At 35.6% G+C, this 27,861-nt stretch overlaps 1 protein-coding gene across 8 annotated transcripts in view; it reads right to left on the minus strand.

Annotated features, from left to right (window-relative positions):
• PATJ (PATJ crumbs cell polarity complex component) overlaps positions 1-27,861 on the minus strand; it is a 291,813-nt gene that overhangs the window by 143,400 nt on the left and 120,552 nt on the right. For all 8 annotated transcript variants that reach the window (XM_074376367.1, XM_074376369.1, XM_074376370.1 and 5 more), the window contains one exon: positions 24,245-24,344. In XM_074376367.1, coding sequence (XP_074232468.1) covers positions 24,245-24,344 — 100 coding nt within the window. The remainder of the gene's footprint in view (positions 1-24,244; positions 24,345-27,861) is intronic.

The raw sequence follows: 27,861 nt of genomic DNA on the forward strand, positions 1-27,861 counted from the left end.
AGTATTCTATGACTCCTTGGGCAGGATCTGAAGTCCTTTTCTCATTTCCAAGGTACTCTGAGCCTTCCTCTACCAAAGCTCTTCCTCCACTGTGAAAACTGACTTATTTTTACCTTCCTCATAGGACTGGGGCTCCTTGTGAACCAGACTTGTGTTTGACTCATTTTTGTAGCCCCATCAGTACATTGGGCAACAAAACCTAGTGACTAAGAGTGTGGGCTCTGGAGTCAGACTATCCGTTCAGATCCTGATTCTGCCACTTGCAGCTGGGAAACCTTGGGTTGGTTAACCTCCTACTTCTCTCAGTCACCCCATGTATAAACTGAAAATAATGGTGACCGCAAGTTTGAGTTGTCTTGGGCGGACTATGTAAGGGGATGTATTCAAAGCAATAACACCACACCTGGTCCTGCTTCCCACTCTTACTCCACTTTCCTTCCTTTGCAGAATCCCAGAGCCCCCGCCACTGGCAGTTGTTCCACATGATGACGTGGCCACCCTAGCGCACACAGACTGCTGTGCGCTTGCCACTCCCTGCCTTCTGCCCCGTCACTGATTTACTCTGTCCCTGGTCAACTGACCTATTTAACTCCCTGGTCCTTAATTCGATTCCATGAGATCAAAGAATAGAAACAAAAAGGGTTCCACTGATTGACACACAGGGGGATAGGGTGGGGCTGGGGTTGTACTTTGAGAATCACTGGGTTCACTTAAATAATTATGGAACTTTTAGCTCAGAGATATCAAAAACAGTTACGATGAATACAGAAGACATTAAACACAATAACTACATTCAAATGCAAATAATACCTATGGAGAATGTGTTTTATATTAGGCACTACAAAGGCTCCTTCATAATAGGTAATAGGCATAAGCTGTGTATACTGAAGACGAGTAACCTGAAGTCCGGAAAGTTCAAGTGGCCTGACTGAGACTGCACAACTAGAAGGTCCTTGAGCTCAAACTTGATTACAGATCTTCTGACTCTAAGACGTGCTTTTGACTATACTTTACGGGTTTCTTTAATCCCAAAGATAAAAGTGAGTTAAATTCATGTATTTTTCATGATTAGGATTGGTAATACAAAAGTGAACTTTGGTTAGCTCTCCAGTCTGAAGTATAAAGGCTGAAAATGATGCTTACTCATTCACTCACTTGAAAAAGTTTTTAGTGACACTTATTATGTGACATAAGATCTGGCCCGGAAGGTTATCTCCCAGTGGAAGGGACAGAATTAATCTAATAATCATAAGATAAACTCAGATAAAATGTATAAAGAAAAAAAAAACACCACAGGGAATGTATAGTAAAAGTGTCTGTATCTGAACTGGACATCACGGAGGTCTTCCTCAAGGACATGAGGATGGAGTTACGAAAGCTGAGAGAGAAAGGGTATTATTAGGTAGGGGGAAAGTGTGTGCAAAAGTTCTGAGGCAAGGAAGAGGATGGCATTCTGGAGAAACCGGCATTACAGAGGGAACCCAGAGGGCAAGGGGCCCAGAAGACATTGAAGGGATGTGGAAAGAGATTGTGGGGCAAGACCATGAGAACCCTCAGACAATTATAATGGGAAGCCACAAAACTGGGGGCAGGGACCGTCAGCAAAACAGGATGAAATGACTCAACTACAAAGGTTTCTAAATGAACAACCATGTCATAAGTGAAAATCAAACCTTTCTAAAAGACTATATATAATTAAATTAAATATAAAGAGCACTATAATGTTAAATTCCAAAGAAGCAGGCAAACAGATTTTGTAACAGGAGGAAAAAAAAAGGGGGGGGGGAATCACCAACACAGCACATTTTAATACTCAGGCATCTATGGGGAAGGATACAGCTTAGTGGTAGAGTGCGTGCTTAGCATGCGTGAGGTCCTGGGTTCAATCCCCAGTACCTCCATTAAAAAAATACTCAGGAATAGGTATAAAATCCTATTTATACATGCAATCACAGACTTGAGGCTTTAAAAGTTTTTTTAATTATAAAATCAAGTTTTCTAATATCCTTTTCCATTTTTATATGATTCTAAGTATAAATAATCAAGTGATCAGGTAGCGTAGTATGTGAGTAGGGTGTTCACACACAATTTGCTTTTAGCTCTAACTTATAAACTTCATTAAGAGTAAATGTTGCCTTATTTTCTTTTCAAATTACAACTTAAGATGAATTTAAATACCTTTTCTATATGTCAAATAAATCTACTCTAAAAGCTTTAATCTGCTAATACATCACATTTTTATTTAACTGGCTATTTTAAGAATAGTCAAGAACACATAAGAAATCATATTGCTTTTTATGTACCTTAATATAAACTATAATAAACAATCACAAAATACATATTATCTTCTAGAAATCACTATAGTAGAACAAACAGCATTCAACTGAAATCATAAAGCTTTAGAAACAGCTCCAAGAGATTGAAAATACTATACAGGCCAAAATGTTCTCCCTCTCCTAGTCTGTATAGGTAAGTACACACAAGCAAATAAACACATTTTAAAAAGGGACAAGGTATGCTGCTTTTTTATTCTTTTCTCCTTAAAGTGCTTGAAGTGTTACATAGAAAGTATATTTTGGTCTCATTCTACAAATATAAAAATGTGCACCTTAGAATGGAGGAAATATTATACCATAGATTCTTCTCCACTCTTATTTCCAAAGTTTTAAACCTATAACAGAAACATAAAATGATGGTCAAGGCCAGGATGGAAAGTAAGCCAATATATTCAGAGGCTGATGGGGCAGGAGAGTGAAGGTGCTGGGCTCCTTCCGATGTGCACACAGGCCTACGGTCTTGAGTCTCTCTTGTAAAGCTGGAAAAGGCGTTTTTTCATCTCACTAAGGTTAAATGCTCCACCTCTCCCGAGCTGTCTTAGCATTGCTCTTAAACATTCCTTCTGATATTTCCTGGGGGTCTTGTGTCAGGCCTATGCACTAGCTCCCTGACCATCACAGCTGCTCCCACAGCTTTGATCACCGACTCCACACAGATGACTCCCTTTACACCGAGAACCACACTAGGCTCTCAGGACAACTCTCAATAAATGCTTGTTGAGTGAATGAATGTGTGCTTTCCTTATCTTCTAAGAGTTTCACTTATACCATCTTATGGTCCTCTCTCCCGATTTCCTAGAATATTAAAAAACCTCACCATTAGAAAGTCTGTTAATAAAGTCTAATATCCATTCTTCCTTTCTTGCTGAGTAATAGAAACAAATATTTTTAGCTAAGCATAACCTGCCCAGAAGAAAAATAACATTTCTCAGTCTCATTTGTAGCCAATTATATTATTAAACTCTAAATAATGAATATATAGGCTAAGAAGTTATGTGCAACTTTGCAGAAATTATCACTAAAAGGAGGAAGGTTGTTCTTCCTTTCTCTTTTCTCCTTCCTGGCAGCTGGAATGCAGCTCTGACAGCTGGAGCTAGCATCCTCCTGACCCTGAGGTGATGCAGGGAATAGAGCTCATGCACTGAAAAGCAACAACAGGAAAGGAGCTGGGCTCCCAGGTACCAAGCACTCCCCACTTCCAGACTCATACCTGTGAGAAAATAGCCTTCTGTTCTCTAGAACATTGGAGTTTCTCTGCTCAAAGATGGAACTTCATCCTAACTAATGTATCTTCTAAGTAGTTCTCTATATCTTCCCCTTGTAATCTATCAAGTCAATTCTCTTTTAAGATTATGGTCAGAAGATTATTTCTCAGCCTCATTAATTTTAACAGTCCTCTACAGACTATAAGAGCAAGTCTCTCCTCTTTGCAAGCCCTGCAGCATCACACTACAAACCTTATCCAATTCCTCTGCACATGTAAGTTGATCTGCCTCGTATCTGCTTTGTCAACTATAAAATTGCTTTGCATCAATAACTCGAAACTAAACTCCAGAAAGGGTATTTGAAATATTTCAAGAAAAGAAAAATATCAAAAAAATAGAAGAATATAATCAATGCCCAAACCCCTCCCAGTCACTGTCTTCTGCATAATTTTATGTATCCTGATGTTCATCCATTCACTCATTCATTTAATATTTATTGACAGTGTCCTCTGTACAAGACATGGACAAGACATGCTGAATTAAACATATAGCAAGACATGCTATTCTCATGAAGCTATAAATATAATGAATAACCACATATATGAATAATTACAGTATCACTGTAGGCTATGAAAGTGAAAGTGAAATAAGAGAACAACTAATGAGAGAGAGCTACAGAAGACAACACTTGCAGCAAAGACAATCGAAAAGGGTTTCCCAGTAAGAAAAGATGGCAGAGTTTGAGCTTTGGTATGAAAGGCTGCTTGCTGTCCAACTAAACAGAGGCTGCTGTGTTCATATTTCTTATATCTACTTTAGTTTTTCTACCTCTTTTGTGGCCAGGTTGATACTTCTCATTTGTTGATCCTGTAGTCAGAAGGCCTGTCTCAATCTCCTTGCCAGTTTTTGTCTCATTCTTTATGAATGCAAATTATGATAGGTTATAAGTGAAAATTTTATCTGCAAATCGGTAGCTAACAAGATCTTCAAATTAGGGATTGATATTATTACAAGGTATCAATCCTTCCATCTTTAACTCTGTCCCTTTCAGTGAAGACACATCTTGTTAAAATCAAGGCACCAGAAATCAGTGTTTCCTGCTATGTGGAACTGTGAATGAAACCAAGAACACTGAGAAAAATGCTCTGTAAAATGATCTTGTCTCGGGTACTAATTGCCATCAAGATTTAGAGAAATTTCTAAAGAATCAGAAGGAATATGAAATGTTCTCCATAAAAATTTACACTAAAATAGTTTTTATGATAAGCTTAGATTTGTATAATAGGCAGGCACAAGGGAAAGGATGATCACGATAATTAACACTACCACGTACAGGATATCTGATCCACAAAGACGGAATGCTATGTATTTTATATGCATGTTATCACTTAGTCTTCTAAACAATCCAGTGAGGTAGGTGCTTTCCTCTTCACTTTAAAGTTAAGGAAAGAGTTTCAGAGTGATTAAAAAACAGATGATTTGGGACTAAAATTATGACACTCCAAATCCCAAGCACTTAACTACTGAACTGTGGGTTATATACAATATATATGGTCAAAGACATCAGACTTTCATCAGAACAATATACAACTAACATTGATGTTGAATAAATAACTTAAAACATTATTCACTTTCATACAACATTAAGCAACTATTATGTACAAAGGACTGTGTTGGGACCCAAAGGACAGAAACACCATTTGCCAGAAGAATTATGGCCAGGTTTTAACTGCAAGCTAATTTAAGGTCGGTACTGCTGAATTTTTCACAGCACGGGGAAAACCTAAATTACTAATTTGATTGGGAAAATGTATGCCATCAAAGTACAGAGAATTAGAAATAGTGAGCATACCACCAATTGCATCTGTAAGATACAAACATAACACAATAAACATATAAACAAATTATTTCATAGTAAGAGTGTACCACAATAAAGCTAACTTTCAATCTTGCGCAAAAGAAAAATAATACACTAATATATATTTCTTGTATGTAGCTAACTTTTCAGAGTGCTTACTATTTAAAAATCAACATATTAAAATACTTTGTATATTTTATGACACATAATCACCAGGAAAAATATGGGGAGATAGCATTATCCCCATTTATAAAAAAGGAAATCAAAGATCAGACAATTTTGTAATAAGTAATTTGCCCAAGGCTGTACAGGTAGTAAGCTGTAAGGCAGGATTTGAACCCACACCTGATTCAAAGCTTTAACTTCCATGGAGTAACTCAAGGGTTGGCAAACTTTCTGGTAAGAGCTAGACAGTACATATTTTACATGTGGGCCATATGGTCTCTGTTATAACTGACCAACTCTGCTGGGTTTTGTAGTTCAAAAGCACTAGAGACAATATTTAAATGAATGGGTATGGCTGTGTTTCAATAAAGCTTTATTTACAGAAACAAGCAGCAGGCCAAATCTGGACCAAGGCTATAGTTTGCTGAATCTCGGAATAAGTGATTGATTTCAAATTAGCTCACCCTGAACCAAAAGTTTGCTGGTTATAAAATGGAAAAATTGCTACTCCTCCCTACATGACCAAGAAACTATTCTGTTACTTGCCCTTAACACATTATAATACATAAATCATGTTACAGATTTGTTCAGAAACCACTGAAGAAGCAAACATAGTGGATGTTGAATTAAAAAAAAAAACTGACAGTAGAAAAATAAACTTGCCTGCTCATTATTCTACTGCCCACCCTCTCCAGTATATACATTCTTTATAAGAATTCTATATAAGAAATTTGTAAGAACTTCTTTATTAAAAAAATTTTTGCCCAAGAAAATCATTGTTCCACTTCCTTATTTACCATCATTGTTCTACATAGACCATAAGAAGACTTCTAAGTAATACATACAGATGTCTGAATGAGCTCATCTTCTTAGTCACAGTACCAAGAGAATGCCCACTTTACAAACTGAATAGATTTGGCTATTCTGTCATGTATATCCATTAAGTTACATGCAAAAATGGCTTCTACATCAGTTCAAAGAGCATTTATTGAACACCTACAATAACCTAAGCTTTGGCTATAGAAGAGACTGATTAACACCTAAACACTTAGTCTCAACACAACACTTAATGCATTGAGCCATATGAACATGTGGGAAGGATTATTTGAGCACAAACTGAAAGAAATAAGAGCATAAGCATATGATGAAAGTTACAGAATCCACAGGCACTGAAGAACAGGAAGCTAGTTTTTGTAGGTTCTGTGATCTGTGAAAACACAGATTATCTATCTGCCAAAATGAGTCTTCTTGAAGAACAATCAAAACAGGAGACTAAACAACTTGCAAATTATTACATAAATTGACCTTGGGAATCAATCAAATGCAATGTCTGTCATTCGAAGAACCGAAGCATGCAACTTAATTTTGCACAGAAGCAGAGAGCTGTTTTCAGAGATTTCACATGGCACAGATGAACAACCATAACCAGTATAATTTTGTTTGTTATGAGACTATCACTAAGTGCATGCTTTTATTGCTGCAGGTAAAATCGAAACATTTCCAAAAAACATCAGATGTATTCATGCGAACACCTAGATGGGAAGCTAGTAAACTGTCTATTGGATGTAAAATTTTTTAACCTTTTATACTTCATGATCTTTTTGCTTTATGAAGCTGAAAAGTGCTACCCTCTCATTCCCAGCATGCTCTTGTATCTGACTGGCTTTTGAAATACTTGAGAGAACAGATATTGAAAACCCGAAACAGGTAAAGGTAACACTGAGTAATTTAGAACATTTACCAAAATGCTAATGTATTTCCATCTCACTTGGGATGAACACAAAAATATTGGGTGAATCAAAATATAATTTTTAAAAATTTCATCTAAACATCTTATTAACTTTGATACTTTCCCATTCCCTTCTGGTCAGCACCAGGAGACTTGCTATTTCTTCTCCAAATACAGAAATTTCTCAGTGATGGAAAAGAAATTTGTTTGCACTGAGAAGCCAGTCCATGCCGTGCTGTGTGTGATGCCATGGTGACGTGCACCCCGAAGACTGATGACGTGCCTCTATTACTATATTTTCCCCCAATTCAGCTTCATTTGGTTTGTGATTTTTTTTTCTTTTAAATTGGAACTTTCAACATTCAAATGTGGTTTCCTGAATAATACAACAAACTTTTTTTTAGAATTTGAAACTTCAGCATTTTTTTTTTTTGGAAATCTAATTACATGTCTATTGCCTAATTACTGAAAAGGAAGAGAGTAATCAGTTTATCTTTGAGTGTTATGGATTACTTGAGAAGATCTTTGAAAAATGGGTAAAATCAAACGTGTTAAAAGTACAGGCTTTGGAGTCATCTGGATTTCATCTATAAAATAACGAGACTTTCAAAAAGAAACTCATAAAATTATATAGATTGAAGAAAATAATATATGTAAAGCCTTCAGAACAGTGCCTAGAACTTAGGTACTCAAAAAAAAGTAAAGAAATAAAATAAAATTTAATTTCAGTGTTCTGAAATGTGGTCTCCATCAGTTAGCTATCACTGTAATTCTCATTTCAGAAAATAGTACAATCTTGTGCTTTAAGTCTTAGAATACCTACTCCTCTAACATCGGATCTTAATTTGTCCTTTCTGCCTTCCTTTGTATATTCCCTGTTGGTATGGGTCCTCTTTGCCCTCTCCATCCCACCTGCCTGGCTTAGAACAGTTTTTCATCTTTCAGTGGACTCCCAAGTCTGGATTGGCCATACTCCATACTGCCAATCCTACCAGCTTCTCAAGCCCACTCTCTTCCAGAGGGTTTTCAAATACATCTGCCTCTGCACCTATCCACATTTTTTTCTTTTTAGGAAGATTATAAACTTCTTGAGGACAGAGATCACATTAGTGTTATTTCTCCCCAGGCTTAGGACTGAACTGGGCTCCAAAATTTTTTAATGTTATATCATCATAGTAACTGAGGTTATGTCATATTCTACCAATCCATGGATAAACCACTCCAAGTCTTGTATAAAAAGTTTAACTATCTATAAAATTGGAATAATAAGACTAACTGACTCAGGATATATTCAGAATATACAATATGAATTCTTCACACTATGTAAGTATCTTAAGAGAACTGGCATATCATAAATGCAAAGGAAAAGAGACAAATGTGATATATTTTTTAAAACACATAACTATCTAGATAAAAGAACAGAATAGAAACCTAAGAGTAATATTTCTCACCTTCCCTCTCCATTATTTTTACCAAAATAGAGACAATCTCTCAAGAAAATAACTTTAAATGCTACTTAATTTTTCACACACTCCCTCCCTAATTCATATTATAATACTCTTTCTTTGTTCAACATTGGATCAATTAAAATGATGAGTGTTTAACCTATATTCATACATGCAAACAAAATATTTTAAAGCAACATAAAAACTACCGTTATCAAAGCAGCATATACTCATTTAAAATAACACGTTTTCAATTAAGGACAAAAGAAAAAGTAAAGTCTCTACAGACTGAGGCCTCATCCTTTATTTACCATCCTTTGTATAACTTTTTGTAAAACATGTCAAAAAGAGACATAAAAAAAAAGATGCATTTAAAATTGACTGAATGCAAGAAGTGAAAGTAATACAAGGACTACTATAAAGCATTCAATACTTTGGGGTTAAAGGTATAGACAGAAATAGGAACTTTTAATGAGTGCTGAATATGTTTATTATAAAAACCATGAACAATCAATCCTGAGCAGAAACACCAGAAAGGTAACATATAAATATATGTCTACTTATGAGACACATTTATAACTAATAACATTCTTTAAAAATTGAGTTCATGTATTTTTTTAATAAAATGCAAAAGACACAGAAATTCCTACTGACGAGATATACTCTGTCCAATTTCTGGAAAACCCATTGTGGGGATTCCTGAGGGTTCTACCAAGGTTCGTGAAGCCTGGACAGTGGCAACTTCATGATGGTGAGACAGAAATTAAGGGAATTATCAGGGATTCCAGGTTACACAGAGGAGACTAAAGCACTTGTGTATTTTTAATCTGGAGAAATAGATTTTAAAATCTACAAACTTCCTAAAACAAAAGGAAAATAAACAAACTGCTCTAAGAAGTGTGATGAAAAGCAAGGAGTGTCCACAGACATTCAGGATCATTCCTACAGCTTGCCTTGTCAATACAAGTTTAAGAAGTAGTATTAAAAAGATGACATTTAGGCACTTGAGCCATTCCAACTATAAAATAGAAACACACGTGGACAGTTGTCACCACAGGGAGTCTGTGACGCATCCATTTAAGAGCTGTAACATTTCCTCTAAATCAAAATCACAAAATTGGGTACTAGATAGCTTAGGACTTCAACACTAAGATATTCAGAAATTATGTTTTGGACAAGAGAAAAGTTCTTGCTCAATTATTTTGACAGACAGCCAGGAATAACATTTGCTAGCTTGAATCAGGAATGCAGCATACATCCTGCTGTTGCAGTAGAAGTAACCTAATTTGCGTGTGCATTGCTGAAAAGAAAAATAAAGCTATAATGTGATGCCTAACTCTTTGAGTTTACAATTGCCTCCCTCAGGCAGTAAGTGCTTAGACAAGAAGACCCCTATTATGTCTAAATATTGCATATCTTACTTGGATAAAAAGGAAACTCTGATGTTAATAAATTAATTTTCAAAAGCCAGGACAAAAGCATACTCTAAAGAGAGCATTTTTATTGAGTGAAATTATATTACCAATCTAGCAATGATTTCAAGAACCATACGCTAACAAGGAAGTTCCTGATAATACATTCAAGTGCTGAGCCCCCACCTCTAATGAATTTGAATTTGCAGGTTTAGATGAATGGGACCTCAATCACAATTAGCAAATAATACTTAAGGTGTTATCTCACAATTTAGAAAAAGCAGCCTTTTGTTTACTACTGTGATTCCTTAACAGTATTCTGCTTTTATCTACAACAAAATGCTGAATTATCAGTTTTTTTTTTTAATTAAGCAGAATAACCTTGTTCTAATGTAAATCTTCCCCTTTGATTATGGTAAAGTCACAAATAACAACAACAATAATAAATGTCCATAAGATCTACTTCTCAATTGCAATTCCGAGAGGATACTGCATGAACACAGTATTAAGAATTTTGGCACTGAAACTACTAGTATATTCTTGACAGTCTGATAAACTGTTCTACTTTTCAAAAACATGATAGGGATGATTCTAGCTACAGTACACATGAAAAGAAAATGGTAAAGGTTTGTTTCTAATATACAATTGCCTTGCACATGCATATGTACCCTCACTCTGACTTAAGATAAATGCCTTAGCTTACTATTGTTCAAACCTTTAAAACAACATTCTGCACCATCACTAAAACAGCTTAAGATTGCATCTTGAAAGAACCACAGATCACAGAGGCACAAATCTCTTACCTGGGAAACCCCCTTGGACCATTGCTGTACCAGTGTTCCCTTCAGGGTCTCTGCATTCCTGATAAGCATTCAATGCTGGGAGCAGCTCAGATTCTCACCACAGACTCTGTCCTCTCTCTTCTGTCGACCTTGGGCCTATTTTTTTTTCCCCTAAGATTTTATTCTCCTTAAGGGCAAGTTGTCAGTCTATTTCTATCATGAGAAACAATCAATTAAGCTAATTTCCAGCTACCCCTCATGCGACAGTCACATCTGCCAGTAGGTGAAAGCTGCTTGGGAAAGTGTGCCGAGAGAAGCAAAATCCCAGGTTTCCAACATCTGACCCTCGGACGCTTCACGCTGCCGGCTGTGGCACTCTGTTACCCTGCTCGCATCCGGAAGATAGCTCTATTCCAGAACGGAGGCAACATAAACACAACCATTTATTCTGTGGCCAGTTTCAATTAATATCATTTTAATGACCCAGTTTTCCTGCTGAGAAATAGTTCATCTTTCTAATGCAGATTAAAAGGAAATGGCAGTTGATTTTAGCCTGTCCGAAGTGAGGGTAATATCAACTTACTCTCTCCCTACTGCTCACAGCATTGAATCATTTTTATAACAAAGAAATGGGTGAACCACGCTGAACACGCGGTACCCCCTAGCGAGATTCATCTGTGTCTCAGGAACATGCTAAGCGTGCAATAAAGATTCTATTTAAGCACTCAAGTCTTCAAGTTAGCCTTCTGGGGGGAAAAAAAAAATGAGGGAAGAAAAAACCCCAGAAGCTTCAGAGAAATGGCTGAGGTTCCATAAACTTCACTTAAAATGCTACACTGCATCACCTAACCCACCCCACCCGCAGCACACCTTAATATAATCAGATAAACAACTGCTATTACTTCAGAATTATCTTTCTGTCAATCGATACTGCATCTTCTTTTCTTTTTCTTTTGTCAAATGTAGAATCACTGATCAAACAGATGAGTAATAAGAAGGTCATGAACTCCTAACATAATTTAAATGCTTTTCAAGAGATCTTAAACATTTTTTACTTATAGTTACAATAAATGCATTCAAATTATATCAAGGACTGAAGCTTCATAAGTTTTCAGAATAAAAAACACACTAAAATACTAGTCTCCAATTACAGGGCTAGAATAAGAATTCTACTTATTTTACTTAATTATAAAAATGAAGCATCTAGAAAAGGATAATTAACAATAGAAAACGAGGAAAAGAATTTTATAAAACTAGAAAGTTGACTTTTCGCTTTTGTCTTAATCTTTCTCCTCTTATTTACATCGTCAAAAAAAAAAAAACCAAAAAGCAAAAAAAAAGAGCAAATAAATTCATATATTTAGTAAAATGAACAAGGAGATGCCACTAGGAGCCACTAATGAATGCTGTTTGCTTGTTTGAGGTGAACATTCTTAACATTCTTTAAATCCTTGGCAATAATTGCTGTTGATTGTAGTGACATCTATTGGCAAGGTAGAGATCAACTACAGAGCCCACAAGGAAACAAAAAACCCAAATTTTAAACCAAAACGACGACTAGTTGCTCCATAATTCTTCATTCCTCATGAGTTTACTTCATGTTAAAAAATTAGCATGGTGCACACAGGAAGGCACTGGACGGAAGAGCCTAAATATGGCCCTGAAATGAGACCCAGACTCCAGTGTTGACTTCAACAGTAACAGTAATTGTGTGACTATGGGAAAATTATTCACTCTGGGTCTTAGGATTCTCAACTGTAAAAATAGACCAGATGAGCCTGAAGGTTCTCAAATCCCATCACCATCAGGGAAGACATTAAGGTATTTTTATTCCCTGCTTTAAATTTGTTATTTGATTGCCCTCCTCCTTTAACAGAGACCTTTAGATAATTAACAAGTTTTAACTATTCCCTACAAATGTGGTTCTTTAAGATAAGCTGATGCTTAACTTTGAAATAATTTTAACAGCTTTATTTAGTATAACTGACACAACATAAAATTCACTCAAGCATACAATTCAATGATTTTCAGTAAATTTATAGAGGCATGCAACCACCACCACAATCCAGTTTTAGAGCATTTCTACCAAAAAAAAAAAAAAATTCCTTCAAGCCCAACCGCAACTCCAATTCTAGGTAACCACTGGCCTACCTTTTTTAGTTTTCCCCTTACTGAAGTATAGGCAGTTATAGTGTGTCAATTTCTGGTGTACAGCATAATGTCCTAGACATATATAAACATACATATTATTTGTTTTCATATTGTTTTTCATTAAAGGTTATTACACAGTATTGAATATAGTTTCCTGTGCTATACAGGAGAATTCTGGTTTTGATCTATTTTTGTATATAATGGTTAACCTCAGCAAATCTCAAACTTCCAAATTTATCCCTTCCCATCCCCTTTCCCCCAGTAACCATAAGATTATTTACTATGTCTACGAATTTGTTTCTGTTTTGTAGATGACGTCATTAGTGTCCTCTTTTTTATTTTTTTCAGATTCCACGTATAAATGATATCATATGGTATTTGTCTTTCTCTTTCTGGCTTACTTCACTTAGAATGACGATCTCCAAGTCCATCCATGTTGCTGCAAATGGCATTTTTATTCTTTTTTATCACTGAGTAGTATTCCATTGTATAAATATACCGCAACTTCTTTATCTGTTGATGGACATTTAGGTTGCTTCCATGTCTTGGCTATTGAATGTAGTGCTGCTATGAACACTGGGATGCATGTATCTTTCCAAAATAGAGTTCCCTCTGTATATATGCCCAGGAGTGGGATTGCTGGATTATACAGTAAGTCTATTTTTAGTCTTTTGAGGAACTTCCATACTGTCTTCCATAGTGGCTGCACCAAACTACATTCCCACCAACAGTGTAGGAGGGTTCCCTTTTCTCCATACCTTCTCCAGCATTTATTATTTGTGGACTCTCTGATGATGGTCATTCTGACTGATGTGAGGTGATACCTCATTGTAGTTCTGATTTGCATTTCTCTGATAATTAGTAATACTGAGCATTTTTTCATGTGCCTATGGCTGGCCTACTTTCTATGTCTAAAACTTATCTTTATGGACACCCTCCGTAAATGCAATCATACAGTATGTAGTCTTCCGTATCAGGCTTCCTTTACTGTGCATAATGAGCATATCAGCTTATCAATATTGTGCTCCTTTTAATCACTGAATAGTATATTCCACTGTATAGATAAACAACATTTTGTTTATTACTCAATCACCACATGATGGACATTTGACTGTTTCCAGTTTTAGGCTATTATGAATAATGCTGCTATGAATATTCATGTAGGAGTTTTTGTGTGGACATGTGTTTTCATTTCTCTGGGGTATATACCTAGAAGTAGAATTGCCAGGTTGTATAGTAACCTTGTTTCTAACTTTTAAAGAAACTGCCAACACATTTTCCAAGGTAACCAGACCACTTTACATTCCCACTTTACATACATACATACAGTGTATGAGGGTTTTAGTTGTATGCCTGCTTTTTTAATTAAAAGTATTCTAGTAGATGTGTAGTGGCTTAATGTGCATTTCCCTATTAAATTACTAATGTTGAGCATCTTTCCATGTGCTTATTAACCATTTATGTATCTTCTTTGGTGAAATGTCATTTCAAGTTTTGCATTTTTAAAAACTGGGTTGCTTGTTTTCTTATTATTGAGCTGTAAGGCAAAATGCTTTTCTCCTTCCAAAAATTTTGTTTTACATAATTCAAGTGGATTAAATAAAGTTAAAAGTAGAAGTTTTTCCTCAACATTCTCCTCTTAAAGCAGTTTGGTGCACATGCTTCTGCACTTTCTACAATTAAAAAATATAGATTCTGCAAAGTTCAGCTTTGGCCTTAGAATCTGACTGAAATCTGCAATTTGATTTTGCTTCCAAAAAGCCAAAGATCTGAGAGACACCTGGACACCATTCAGGCACCTCTGAACCAGTGCAAGATCAGTGATCCTAGGGTAACATGGATTAACAACAAAAACTAAACTGTGTATTAATGGCAGTAATTCAAACATGACTGACATTTCGATTCACTGTTATTAACCTAGGTTAGCATTCCTGATGTAATTTGGGATGAAAAACTTCTTTATGTGCTTGATATGTTGAAATTCTATCAGCTTATCAAAATTTAATGTTTGTTTATTACAAGGGTAAAATACTACAAATAATTAATGATAAAAGCTAATTTTTATATTAAAATTATTAAATTTTTTTAAAAAGTTAAGTTGAAAAATACATTGACAGTTAATGTGAATACTGAGAATTAAATCTACAAAGAACATTATAACCTTTGTGAATCAATAAATGTTCATAAATATTTAAATACTACAAAGCATAATATGAGAGACTGTCTGTCATAATACTTTGTCAAATTGTCCAGCAAACTAGCACTCATATTAAACAAAGTAATTAAGCTATACTTAAAAAAAAAAAAAAGCTATCCTTTTAGTTTTTAATTCTATTTGGACTATGATTTTTTTTTCTTAAATTTTATTGAAGTATAGTTGATTTACAATATTATATTTGTTTCAGGTGTGCAACATAGTGATTCAATATTTTTATAGATTATGCTCCATTTAAAGTTATTATAAAATATTGGCTATACTCCCTGTGCTGTGCAATATATCCTTGTAGCTTATTTATTTTATAACTAGTAGTTTATAAGTTTGTACCTTTTAGTCCTCTACTGTTACCTTGCTCTCCCCCTTCCCTTTCTCCACTGGTAACCACAAGTTTGTTCCCTGTATCTGTGAGTCCATTTCTGTTTTGTTATATTCATTTTGAATTATGAATTTTTCTCAAAAAATTCTCTTGTGTATTTGTCCCACACTGAGAGGAATGAAAAAGTAAAATGTCAACCCTACAACATCAAAATTTCATGAAAAGGAAAAATTACAAAATTGTAAATAAACCTTCTATGATAATGCCACCTCTGGTCCAGAGAAAATAAAGCACAGGATGAAAAAAGTACCAAAGAAAAATGAAATACTCCAAAATGTTTTTCTATTCTAACGATCTCCATGGAAAGTGAAAGTATAATAATGTCATAGTATTCAACAACGATCAGGGAGCCATCAGATGCAGACAGTGTTATCAAGGTATTGTTCCTGCATGAAAACATCAAACTTCAAAGAAATGATTTCTAAAATTATTCAAAAACAAATTATAATAATTTTTGGATAAAAATTTGTAATAATATGCTTATGCCAGAATTTCATTCTATGATGGCAGTATTTTGCAAACACTGAAAAACGTTTTAGTACCATTGATAAGAATAAAGAGTAGCAGCTAACATTTCTGGAGTGCCTCCCTGTGTCACTTCCTACATAAGCCTGTTATATATACCATTTCTTTTGGTCTCTCATACACACCCAGTGGTGAAAGGAAGTACAATTACCATCCCTGTCTTACAAATGAGAAAACTAAGGGAAAGCTATTCAACTTGTTTCAGGTCAAATGGTTAAAAATGCTTAGATTAAGTGACTTAATCAAAGCTCTATCATGTATTAATTTCATATAATATATATTGATCTACTTGCTATTACTGAAAAAGGCAGCAGCAAACTTCTTTGTAGGTTTATGTACGCATACAGATACATATACTCACATGGGCAATGAATTCCTTAGACTATATCACAAGAAGTTAAATTATTCAAAAAATACACAGTTAAATTGTTTATACGTGCTGTCCAGCGAGTCTCCAGAAAGAAGGACATGAATTCGAATTCCTACTAACAGTATACACAAACTCCTATTTTTCTGCAGCATCTCTCCAACAATGAGCAATATCAGTTTTTAAAATCTCAAGTAATCTGATAAGATAAAAAAATCTGATTTTTAAATTAATTTACACATCTCTTACTGTTAGGCTAAATAGACTTTTTGTACTTGTTGCTCAAATCTATTACATGATGTCTGATATTTGCTTGTTTTTCTATTGTTGCACATGTCTTTTTCCTCTGAATATGTATGTACATAAAATATACATGTGTATATATTTTTATATATGTATGTTTTTTATTTTTATATAAACCAACTTGTGATTATTATTTTATAGTGTTGGTGTAACAATATGGAAGGCCTTTCCCTGTACCGGGAATATATCTTTAAAAATCTTAGACTTTTTACAGTATTTTTACGGTTTTAGAAGTACATGATTCTTTTGTAATTAACATAATTTTAGTGAGAAGTGAAGATCTCTACATTTTCTGCCCAAATGACTACATATGCCATCTTTTATAGAATAATTTAACCTATTTCTGTAATTTAAAAAATACGTTTTTATATTCTAAATTCTAAATTTCTACATCATTTCTAACACAAATACTAAACTGATTTAATTATTACAGTTTCAAACAATATTTCTGATCAGGAATGCTACCGGTACTCTGGGTAAAATAATTCTTCACTGTATGGGATTACAGCCCACCTAAGTAACAGTAGAATACCCCATCCATTTAGAAGAGGGAACACTTTCAATGTGTGAAAACATTACCGGTTGTCACAACTTGGGTGGGAAGGAAGGCTACTGGTATCTAGTGAGACGAGACTAAGGATGCTGCTAAACATTCTATAATGCACAAGCCAGTCCCCCACAACAAAGAATTATCAGGTTAAAACTGTAACAGTCCAAGGCTGAGAAACTGATTCAGACAGCCAAAAACCCTCCCACGCATCTTCTAGAAGCTGCATATCGAGTTAGAAAACCACCAGTGTAGAATATATGTAGGTACTAGGGAAAGGCAAGGCCCCTCCTCTCAGTACTTTTCTTTTGCAAAATTGCCTAGCCTTTCACTTCCAAATCAGTGTTCAAGCAAATTCTCATACTGGAAAAGAAAAAAAAAAAGCCACAGGATCTGGATTCAAACTACCTTACATGGGTTTCATGACTTCCACTAAATAGGCAAAATGATGCCTATGTAAAAGCTGGGGAGAGGTAATCTTCCTTCACTGCTAACTTCTCAATAACATCAGGGCTAGTGAGCATTTTTTTCTTTTTCTAAATTTAAATGCAGTTTTTGGGGGTTTTTTTTTTGTTGTTGTTGTAAGAGCAAGAGAGGTTTGGGACAGCTTCCCCAGACTGCTCCAAGGAAACAAATGAAGATTATCTATAAAGTCCTTTTAAAAATTAAAATATATGTGTGTACATTTCATATATGAATGTAAAGAATTTTTGAATAAACATGGTGCAGAAGAGTGACTACTCATGAGCAAGGTTTCAGGGGGGAAGGTGTGAAGAAAATGTTCTAAATATTCTAAAATTGATAGTGGCAATGGTTGAACAACTCTGTAAATATACTAAAAGCTACTGAATTGGACATTTTAAGTAGATGAGTTGTATGGTAATGTGGGTTATAGCTCAATAAAGTTCTCTTTTAAAAAGTCATCCCCTCTAAACTTACACATGGTGTGACTCTGGGTAATTTGGTAATAAATTACATTTCAGAAGGTCTCAGCCAGTATCTTATCCTTAAAAAAAGAAAGAAAAACCTGAAACAAAACAATAAGGATTAAAGTAAAACAGCAAGATACTGGTTATCTAATTTTTATTTGCATGGTGTGGTTCACAGGCTAATTTTATTATGCTTCATAACCCAAATATATTCCTTATACCGAATATTACATTATGACATGTAGTGAGTGGGGGAGAATCTGAGCAAAAGGCCATAAAGATAAATCACAGTCAATATTTAAAACAGATCCTTACTGGGGGGAGGGGGGAGGGGGATGGAAAAGCAAAACACCTAAGAAGAGTATGCTATTCTGCAGTTAAAGGATAAAGGAGGGGCTTTAAGAGGCCTTCCATGTGAGGTTCCATTCACGTCTCTGCTACATCTCTTAAAAGCCAGGTATCAAACAAGTCAATTAAATTCTGAACTCCTAGGACCTAAAATTCATCAAGAGACATGTCTATTTGTATAACTCTCATTGCTTCACTCTCTTACGTAACAAAAAGTCATTCCAAACCTTCTTTTCCCTTTTCCCTGCAGTTTGAAACTGTAATTGAAAGAGTGAATGCCAACAGGTTAGAACGACCTGAATAATACAAATGTATTTCACCTCTGGGATTGAAAGGGAACAGAGGACTTTCTGGAGATTGTGGTGCCTCTCCCTGGGGATCAGAACTTTTAGATAAGATGAGGGGTGGCATATTGAGAAAAAGTATTAAGTTGCTCTGGACAGAAAGCTTCGAAACTACGCAGATGGTACAATTCAGTACAAAGGGCACCTCCAAAGCACCAGGAGCACACCTAGATCTTTGCTGTACCCCCATGTGGCCAGGTGAGTCACATACCCTTTGTCATTAATTTGCTCAAAATACTGAAATTCCAGAATGTGCCAGGCCAAAACAGAGGGTCACTAGACTCACGGAACTTAAAGGTTTGGTGGGGAAGACAGATATTAATCTAATAAATATATAAATAGTTACATTTTGTTAAGTACTATGAAAGAAAAATATTAGAATAAGGAATCAGGCAAGGTTTTCCAAAGAACGTGACATGAAGCTAAAATCAGAAGAGGTAGCTCCTTTCAAAGGTTCTTCTGCGAATACACTTAGAGTTGAGGAGAATTTATGGCACATGGTAGGTATTCAATAAGCTGTGGCTACTAACACATAGTTACTAAAACTCTGGGAATAAAAATACAAAGGAAACCATAAATATGAGAGAGACTGGGAAGGAAGATTCATCTACATTTATTGATCCATTGTCAGAAAGAAAGATAAGAGACATGGCAGCTTTCCAACAGCCAATTGAAAATTTGGGTCAGGATATCAGAGCCAGGTTAAAGCTAGGAACAAAGACTGGGATGGGAAGTCACCATGTGACAGTGAACTAAGTGATCACTTCATGCCCTCAATGATCTTAAACCTTTCACAAGACAACCTAGATTTATTTAAATTTAGGTATGAAAGTCAAGTCAAAAGTTCTACACCATTAATACCTCCCTTTGACAAATCCTGCACGTTGGATAACGGCAGTTTTGCCAACAGCTAAGTATTTATGTGTATATTATTTCTTAATTTTTAATTGTTTCATAATTCTTAATTAAAACTCAAGAAATTTTTATTAAGATGGTTATAAGATTTCTTATGGTAATTAGACACCAGAATGTCATATGTTCAACTATGCGAGGTACACTTACAAATGTCCGTTATGTAACACACTCCCAGCATTCCTGGGAGATACTGTGGGTTCACTTCCAGACCACTGCAAAAAAATGAATTCCACAATAAAGTGGGTCATGCCAATTTTTTGGGTTCCCAGTGTATATAAATGTTATGTTTACAATCTACTGTATCTACTAGGTATGCAATAGCATTGTCTAAAAAACAACGTGCATACCTTAATTTAAAAATACTTCATCGCTAAAAAATGCTAACCATCATCTGAGAATGCAGGATTGCCACCAACCTCTAAGTAGTGAAAAAACACAATTACCTGGGAGGAGCAATAAAGTGAAGCACAAGGAAAGGAGGTACGTCTGTATTGGTTGTAGCATCTAATTCTCACAACAATCTTAGCAATACTTACTTTGGTTATTTTACCGAGTATTGTCTTTCTGTTCTTCTTCACCAGTTCCATGTTGCTAAGTTCAATGGTTAGTTAATTCTATGTCTCCAACCCCCTCAGCCTCGCAGAATCATTTCACAGTTGGCCACTTTGGTTTAGCGACGGAATGCTTCCTGAAACACATTTTTCTCTTAAACTGCTTAATTCTAGAACCTCCTCAAAGTGTTGTTATGCTGGGATGTTCTTATGCCATGCAGGTGCTGGCTTCCCTTCCTGTTGCTGTCTTTGCACACCGCTCTCCCTCGCCCACTCCCATGTCTTTAATATCATCCAGATCAGCGATTTGCAGGATGCGGTCTCTGAATCAGAAGTATCAGCGCCACCTGAGAACTAATTAAAAGTGTAAATTATTGGGTGCTCCCAGATGTAAGAAATTCGAAACTGGGGGTGGGGCCCAGCAACTGGTGTTTTAACAAGCTCAGCAGGTGCTTCTGAGGCACACACACTGCAGTTTGAAAACCACTGATCCAGAGCTGTGTTCTTCATGCTACAGGTTGCAATTCATTAGTTGATCAATTAATAAATGGAGTTGCAAACCACTTTAAAAAATGAAATAGAAGAGTATAGAACAAGAATAAAGTTCTTCAAATGTCATAAAGGTATGTAACATTTTATGATACTTTTGCTTCAACTATATATGCATTAGTATGTTTGTGTGTACATGCACACCCATACTTGGCTACTAAATAAAATAAGTTACTGTAGATCACCATCTAAAAAAAAAAAATCTGATTGGTATGATGACTATAAATAAAGCCAGCTCTGTGGCTTCTTGTCACGTAGGTCTTACTGCCTGGCCTTCCTTATTTATTCTACTCTTAATGTTGCTTCCTCCAAGGGATTTATTCTCACACTACCTTGTTTATTTACTAATTTATAGTACTCATCAATATTTAAACTATCTTACTATTTATAAGACTTCTTTCCCCATAGAATATAAGCTATTGAAAGGAGAGACCTTGTTCCCCGCTGTGTTTCCAACACCTAAAATAGTGCCTGCCCACCTATACCACCCACTCAGTCTTTATACATAAGGAACTTGCCAAAGTTCACCTACGTTAGATTTCGCTACACTTTAGAATCACCTGTATCTCATGTCAGTGATCTAATACAACCATCACTTCCTGGCAGGCTTAAGGCTTGGATTCCAACCGTCCACTTCGTAGTTCTGGGCCGTGGGAAAGTTATGTAAGCACACTTTCACCGCTGTAAAAAGAAATACTTAGTTTGGCGACAATGAGAATCTGATAAAAGAGTGAATCAACCTACTTTTAATTTTGGATAGATGAGCAGAGTATTCATTTAAGAAGAGTTAAGGAACAAAGAAAAACTCACAGGGTCCATATCAAAAAGAAATATAGAAAAGCTAGGGGCTTTAGGTTCACCTACATTTTCAATGTGAACCATCTGACAGCCCTGTACAGTTCACACCCTTCTGGAGAAGGTGAACAGTAAATTCAATGGAAGTTAAACGGGATGGGAAATGTATACTGGGAAGGAAAAAAATGGGGAGCAAAATGAATGGGAAGTCTAGTCACCGTCCAGACAGATTTGCTGGAGCATCTGTGAAATGTTATCATTAGAAGATGACTTAGATACTAGAAGTCTTTTTCTGTATTCAGTTTAAATCACTGCCTTCCCTGACTCCCACCAAAGCTGTGGACACACATGTGCACATGATTTTGGCACTTTGGGGAGGGTGCTGCTGCTCTGTCTGTTTATGGCATCAAAGTGACATTCGCTAGATAACTTCAAATCACTTTGTTCCTATTTCTGGGAGAGTAATGGGTTGTAAGTAATGGGATGAGAAGATGATACAGTACCAGCTCTGGAGTCAGAGTGCCTGGGTTTAAACTCCATTTCCACTACTTACTAGCTGTGTAACTTTGCACACGTTCCTTAATTTCTCTGAGCCTCAGTTTCCTTTATTTGTATAATCAGAGACCTCACAAAATTATTATCTTGATTGAGCTAATCACATAAGTGAAGACTTGGCACATGGTAAACCAGAGTGTTTACTATGTATCAACATCCTTATACTAAATTTTGTAAATGCTTTCTCCTCTAATTCTCACAGCAATCCTATGAGGCAGGTTATTATAAAACATCCCTTCTTCTCCTTATAAATGAGTAAGTGAGAGCCATGAAGAGGTTAAGAAAGTTGTCCACGAATTCACAACTAAGTAGTTGAGTTACGGCTAGAACGTAATCTTAGTCACATGCTTAGACCAAGTTTCCTAACAACCATGTGAATATGGGCATTCTAGCATCCCCAAAATTATGAAGAATCCACAAGCTATCTCCACTTTGCTGCAGCTGCCCTAATATCTATATCAAAACAAGGGATTGTATTACACCAGTGCACGCACACATCAATCATATCTGTCATGTGTAGCTCTCCAAAAGAGGCTGAGAACCAAGGCATGGCAGTACCTTTATCAAATTCTGTTACCATGTCTTGTATCCTCCCTTCCAAGCTGGTGACCCCACCAAGGAAAAAAGGAGCTATGTTTCATTTGTTTTACAGCAGACTCACTTAGCAGTGTTAGTAAAAAGCAGCTGGTTTTTCAGCAGAGATTTGTTGAATAAATGAAAAAAATTACACATGAGAAAGTACTCTGTAAAATCACTAAGTACAAACCAAGTTTTTATAAAGTCGACTTAATTATTATACAGTTATATTCATTTTTATATTTTTATTTCTATTTATATATTATTCTATTTAGAAAAATACAAAGTTATAGTCAACTTAATAATAAATATTAACAATAATAAGAGCTATAATACTTGTTGAAGATTCACTATATGACAGGCTAAAAGCCTTATCACCTTATTTTAATCCTCATCACAACCCTGCGAACTAGGTACCGTTATTTTCATGCAAGAGGCATGCTTAGGGTCACACACTAGGAAGTACAGGAGCCAGGATTTTAACTCTTTAAATTTCTATATCAAATGCTTTTTTTATATTATAGAAGGAAAAATATTATTTTAAAAACTACATATATTTGAAAACCCATAAAATTCACCCATTTAAATGCACAATCCTGTACATTTCAGTATATTCACAAATTGTACAGCCATCACCACAATCTATTTTTAGCTAATTTTAGAACATTTTCATCAAGCCCAAAATAAATTCCATACACAACAGCAATCAGATCTAACTACACATACTTTCCATAAATAAAAGAAATGTAAATTCTTTTAAATAAAGCTTTCATTAAATATATGTATGAGTGTGTATTTATATAACTAATGCAAAAGAACATCATGAAATGAATTCTGAAGGAGAAACTATGACTTGGGAGTTTTTAAGTTTGCACTGGCAGCATCACTATCCATTTGAACAGGGCAAGTAATCAAGAGCTAACATCTGCATCCATCTCTGATTAGTATGGGTCACACTCCAATTTAAAGGACTGTTTAGCGTTTCTGTGTTTACAACCAAACAGTAAGTCTAGGAGGCAATGTGGGTAAGACAGTGTACAACCCCGGTGCCTTTGATAGTCACTCTGTTATATTAGTGTCACAGAGAAAAGCTTAGGATGATGAAGCCACAGAAGTTTAGAAGATGTAAATTTTCTTTGTCAGCAAGAACGTTCCTGCACACTTTCTAAGAACCCACAGCATTGTATTCGATCATTTACAACAATCGTTGAAGCATAACTTAATAAATTCTGCACCTGCCCCAAATAATGAAAAGGAACTCACCGTTAGTAAATGCATGTTCTTCTTCAGTGTCATCACTGTCATCAGATGGAGCTTTATAAGGAGGTGGCAGTCTCATTGGAGGTGGAGCAGTTCCTCGCCTCTGAGGATGCAAAATTTGAGAGAAGGGTTAATTGCCTTTGCACAATCCTCTCACTCAATGACAAAGAGGATAAAAAGATCATCTGCAAATATTTTGACTGTATCCAACTTCTATCATATCACTGGGATTGTAAAACAAATACAATTTATTCTCTTATGTTTATGTTCTTATGTAAAAGTGATTCTGTGATGTAAACACACCAACAAAGAAAACAGGAATTCAAGAGCACAGCTTTTAAGATTGTTGACCCACCCGGAATACATTCCTTTCCCCAGTGAGAAAGCCAATTATATGTATTTTCTTTACACTGTTGAGGCTTAGTTTTCTTTGTTTCTGTCCAAATAACTCAAATAAAAGAGATTTCAAAAAGAAATTAGATTTCAAAAAGAAATCTAAATGTAAAACTACCCAACGTGTGAATTCTACAGCTATTAAGACTTCATATTCAATTGTACAAGGTACAGATTTCATTCTTTAAAAAGTACTTGAAATATCAAGATTTTCCAGCTGAAGAGGTATTCATCTATAATTTAGATACTCAAGACACATTTTAATATTTTCCAAAAGAGAAAGCTTTATGATACATACTTTTTCTGTATTTCTTTGAAGTCTTCTTTAAATTTAAACACCAACTGATACAGCATAGTAATATTTGGTTCAAACAGACTAAAATTAAAGTAGACTTCATGATCAGATTACCTTCACAGAATGTAGACATTTTCTTGAAAGGTGGAAAAAAGAAAACATGCCAAACTACAGAGAGATCCAAGCTGCTGGAAGGAAGAGACGCCGATACACCAAAGCACTCCACAAATACCAAAATAACTGGGTTAAGATTTGTTTTGCTACAGGACTTCAATAAAGTCCAATCAATTATGCTTTAGATGGCAAAGCCACTAATGGCAGGATACACTTCAGTAAATGGCAATGACTGGTCCATTACAGAAAGCAGGCATGTAACAAATTCCTTCAAAATAGAAAACACTATTTGGCATCCATAAAGAAAAACACACACCCAAATTTATTTAAGACAATGTCTAACCAAAGCAGTACTTTGTATATTTGTAGAACATCCAAAAATCAGTAAAATGCAAGAGTGATGAAGGAAGAGAAGACGCCAAATACAAAATGCTCATTAAGCCACAAAAGAATTCAGAGATGTGATCACACTGTCTCTTTAGTTATTGCTTAAAAAAAAACTTAAAGTGAGTTAAATGAAGGATAAAAAAGGCAAATGAATTTTCAGCAAACCTTTTCCTCAGAACCAGGTCATTCTAAGTGAAAGACAATGTACAGAACAAGGACAGCCAGCTTGTAAAATAGTATTAAGAGATATGAATTCTCCTTAATAGATATTTCCAGGGCACCTTTCTACTGCACATGGGAGAAGGGTGACGGCAGGGCCAGGCTCTCCTACGAAGACTGGAGCAAGGTACATACAGAGAGGGCCAGGTGAACAGAGCCTCCGGGAGGGCAGAGAACAGCACAGACATCCTTGGTTCTGAGAACAGTGCCCTTCACCACAGGCTGAATGAGTAAATAACTTTCTTGTCACTCATTTTGTTGAGAATGAACTGTTATGTCTGAGATACACAAACCATGAGCTGTTTAAGTGCATACACACAATTGCTTGGTTCGTACAGTAAGCCCCCAGTGGCAACAGAACTTTGTCTTTTTGACTGTTTCTCCATTTTTAAATTTCCAATTCTATGTTTTAGTTTCTGATACTAAGCCAAGTTTGGTTCTGATTTGTACCTGGGCCGCAGGTTATTCCTCATTCTGGGGAGCAATCAGTGGAGTCTGGTTTTATGGTCTGGCAAACTTAGTGACATCCCGACAAATGGATGTTGGATCTATTAAACTTTGTTTCTACAGGGATCTATTCTCTCTTCGTTGAGAGACAACAGCCAACGTGTTCATTAGTCTTTCTATTTGCCTGCTTGTGCTTTTTTCATACAAGAACACATCTTGGGCCCACTGGAATGAACAGCTCTTTGCCACACAGAGGAGTGGGTTTTTGCATTTCTGCATCCACATCTGACACACAGCTAAAGTTTTAGGATGGAAGCTGAAAGTGCTCTGTGCATCTGAAATGGAGAAGAGCCCTTACTTCGTTGTGAGTATGAAATATTTTCCTACCTTCAGGAGGTATTCAAAACTCAGAGTTAGTCTCTTAAAGAATCTCTTTCTGGGGAGGGTATAGCTCAGAGGTAGAGTGCATGCCTAGCACACACAAGGTCCTGGGTTCTGGGTTCAATCCCCAGCACCTCCACTAAAAATAAAATAAATAAAAACCTAATTACCTCCTTCCCCCTAAAAAACAAACAACAATCTCTTTCTGGTTGTTTTATAGAGACTAATAAGCATCATTTAAATCTAATATTCCCAGAGTTTTCCAGAAATTAGTGAAACTAACTTTGTATTACTTTAGATGTACCAGCCTTTTAAAAAAATCTCTTTTCACAGAAACCACTAACTCAGAAGCATTTTTCATATAAGAATCCAGATTCACACAATCAAATAGATTTGGTAATTTTAATTTAGAAACACCTATATTTTCTCCCTGATCTCCTTGATCTTATTGGTGTGGAATATAAAACAAAAATATCGAAGATGATGGAAATATTCATACCAATATTGCGTGATACCCACATGTCTCCACGCTGTGCATGTATGTGTGTATGTGCATATATACAGATATAAACGTGCATAAACACAGATGTTTACACATTAACATGAGCATTATCAGCCAATTCTAAGGGCTAGCACAATGTAGAATATAACTGATGGAATGCTGTATTATTTGTCGCTGTTAAGAATAATCAGAGAGCATGCATCCTGTAACATTCTAAGTACTGTCAGGGGGTTCACAAGAGATCATTTTGATCTTTGCAAAATGCCTTCATGAGATTCCACTTAGACCCAGAGTCTGGCATGTCCAGATTTTTCAGTTGGAATAAACAGCAACTCTATTGAAGTATAATTTATGTATAATAAAATGTACTCATTTTAAGTACTCATTTGGAATAGATACATTTTTCTAAGTTTAATATAACTATATTTTTAGGAGCTACTATGTTCAGGGGGAGACAACAGTTTCATTTGGGTAATACATAAAAAGAAAGTGAAGACAGCTAACAGTAGAGGACAACTTGCTGACTAATGACCATCTCCCAGTTGTGAACAGTGTCCACAACTCCTTTAAAAGAGAATATATGAAATAACACTGAAGAAAAATTTAGAAAGACAATACCAAAGAGCTGTTATGAACCTACAGCTGATAACAGCATTTCTATGGATTCTGATTGCCGATTGTTTCATATTCTGTATGATGCAAAACAGGTCAGAAAATACTGAACTGAGATAAAAACAAAATAAGATAAAACTGGGGATTTATTCAAGACTTGCTTATTGATTTTTTTTTTTTCATTTTTCAGTCACTCTTTTTCCCTCTTTTTAAAATGTGAATAATTTCAAGCCCAAATTTATAATTCTAACTAGACTTCTACTAGTAATG

The sequence above is a fragment of the Camelus bactrianus genome, chromosome 13, assembly GCF_048773025.1.
Source record: "Camelus bactrianus isolate YW-2024 breed Bactrian camel chromosome 13, ASM4877302v1, whole genome shotgun sequence".
In the NCBI taxonomy this organism is placed as follows: Eukaryota; Metazoa; Chordata; class Mammalia; order Artiodactyla; family Camelidae; genus Camelus; species Camelus bactrianus.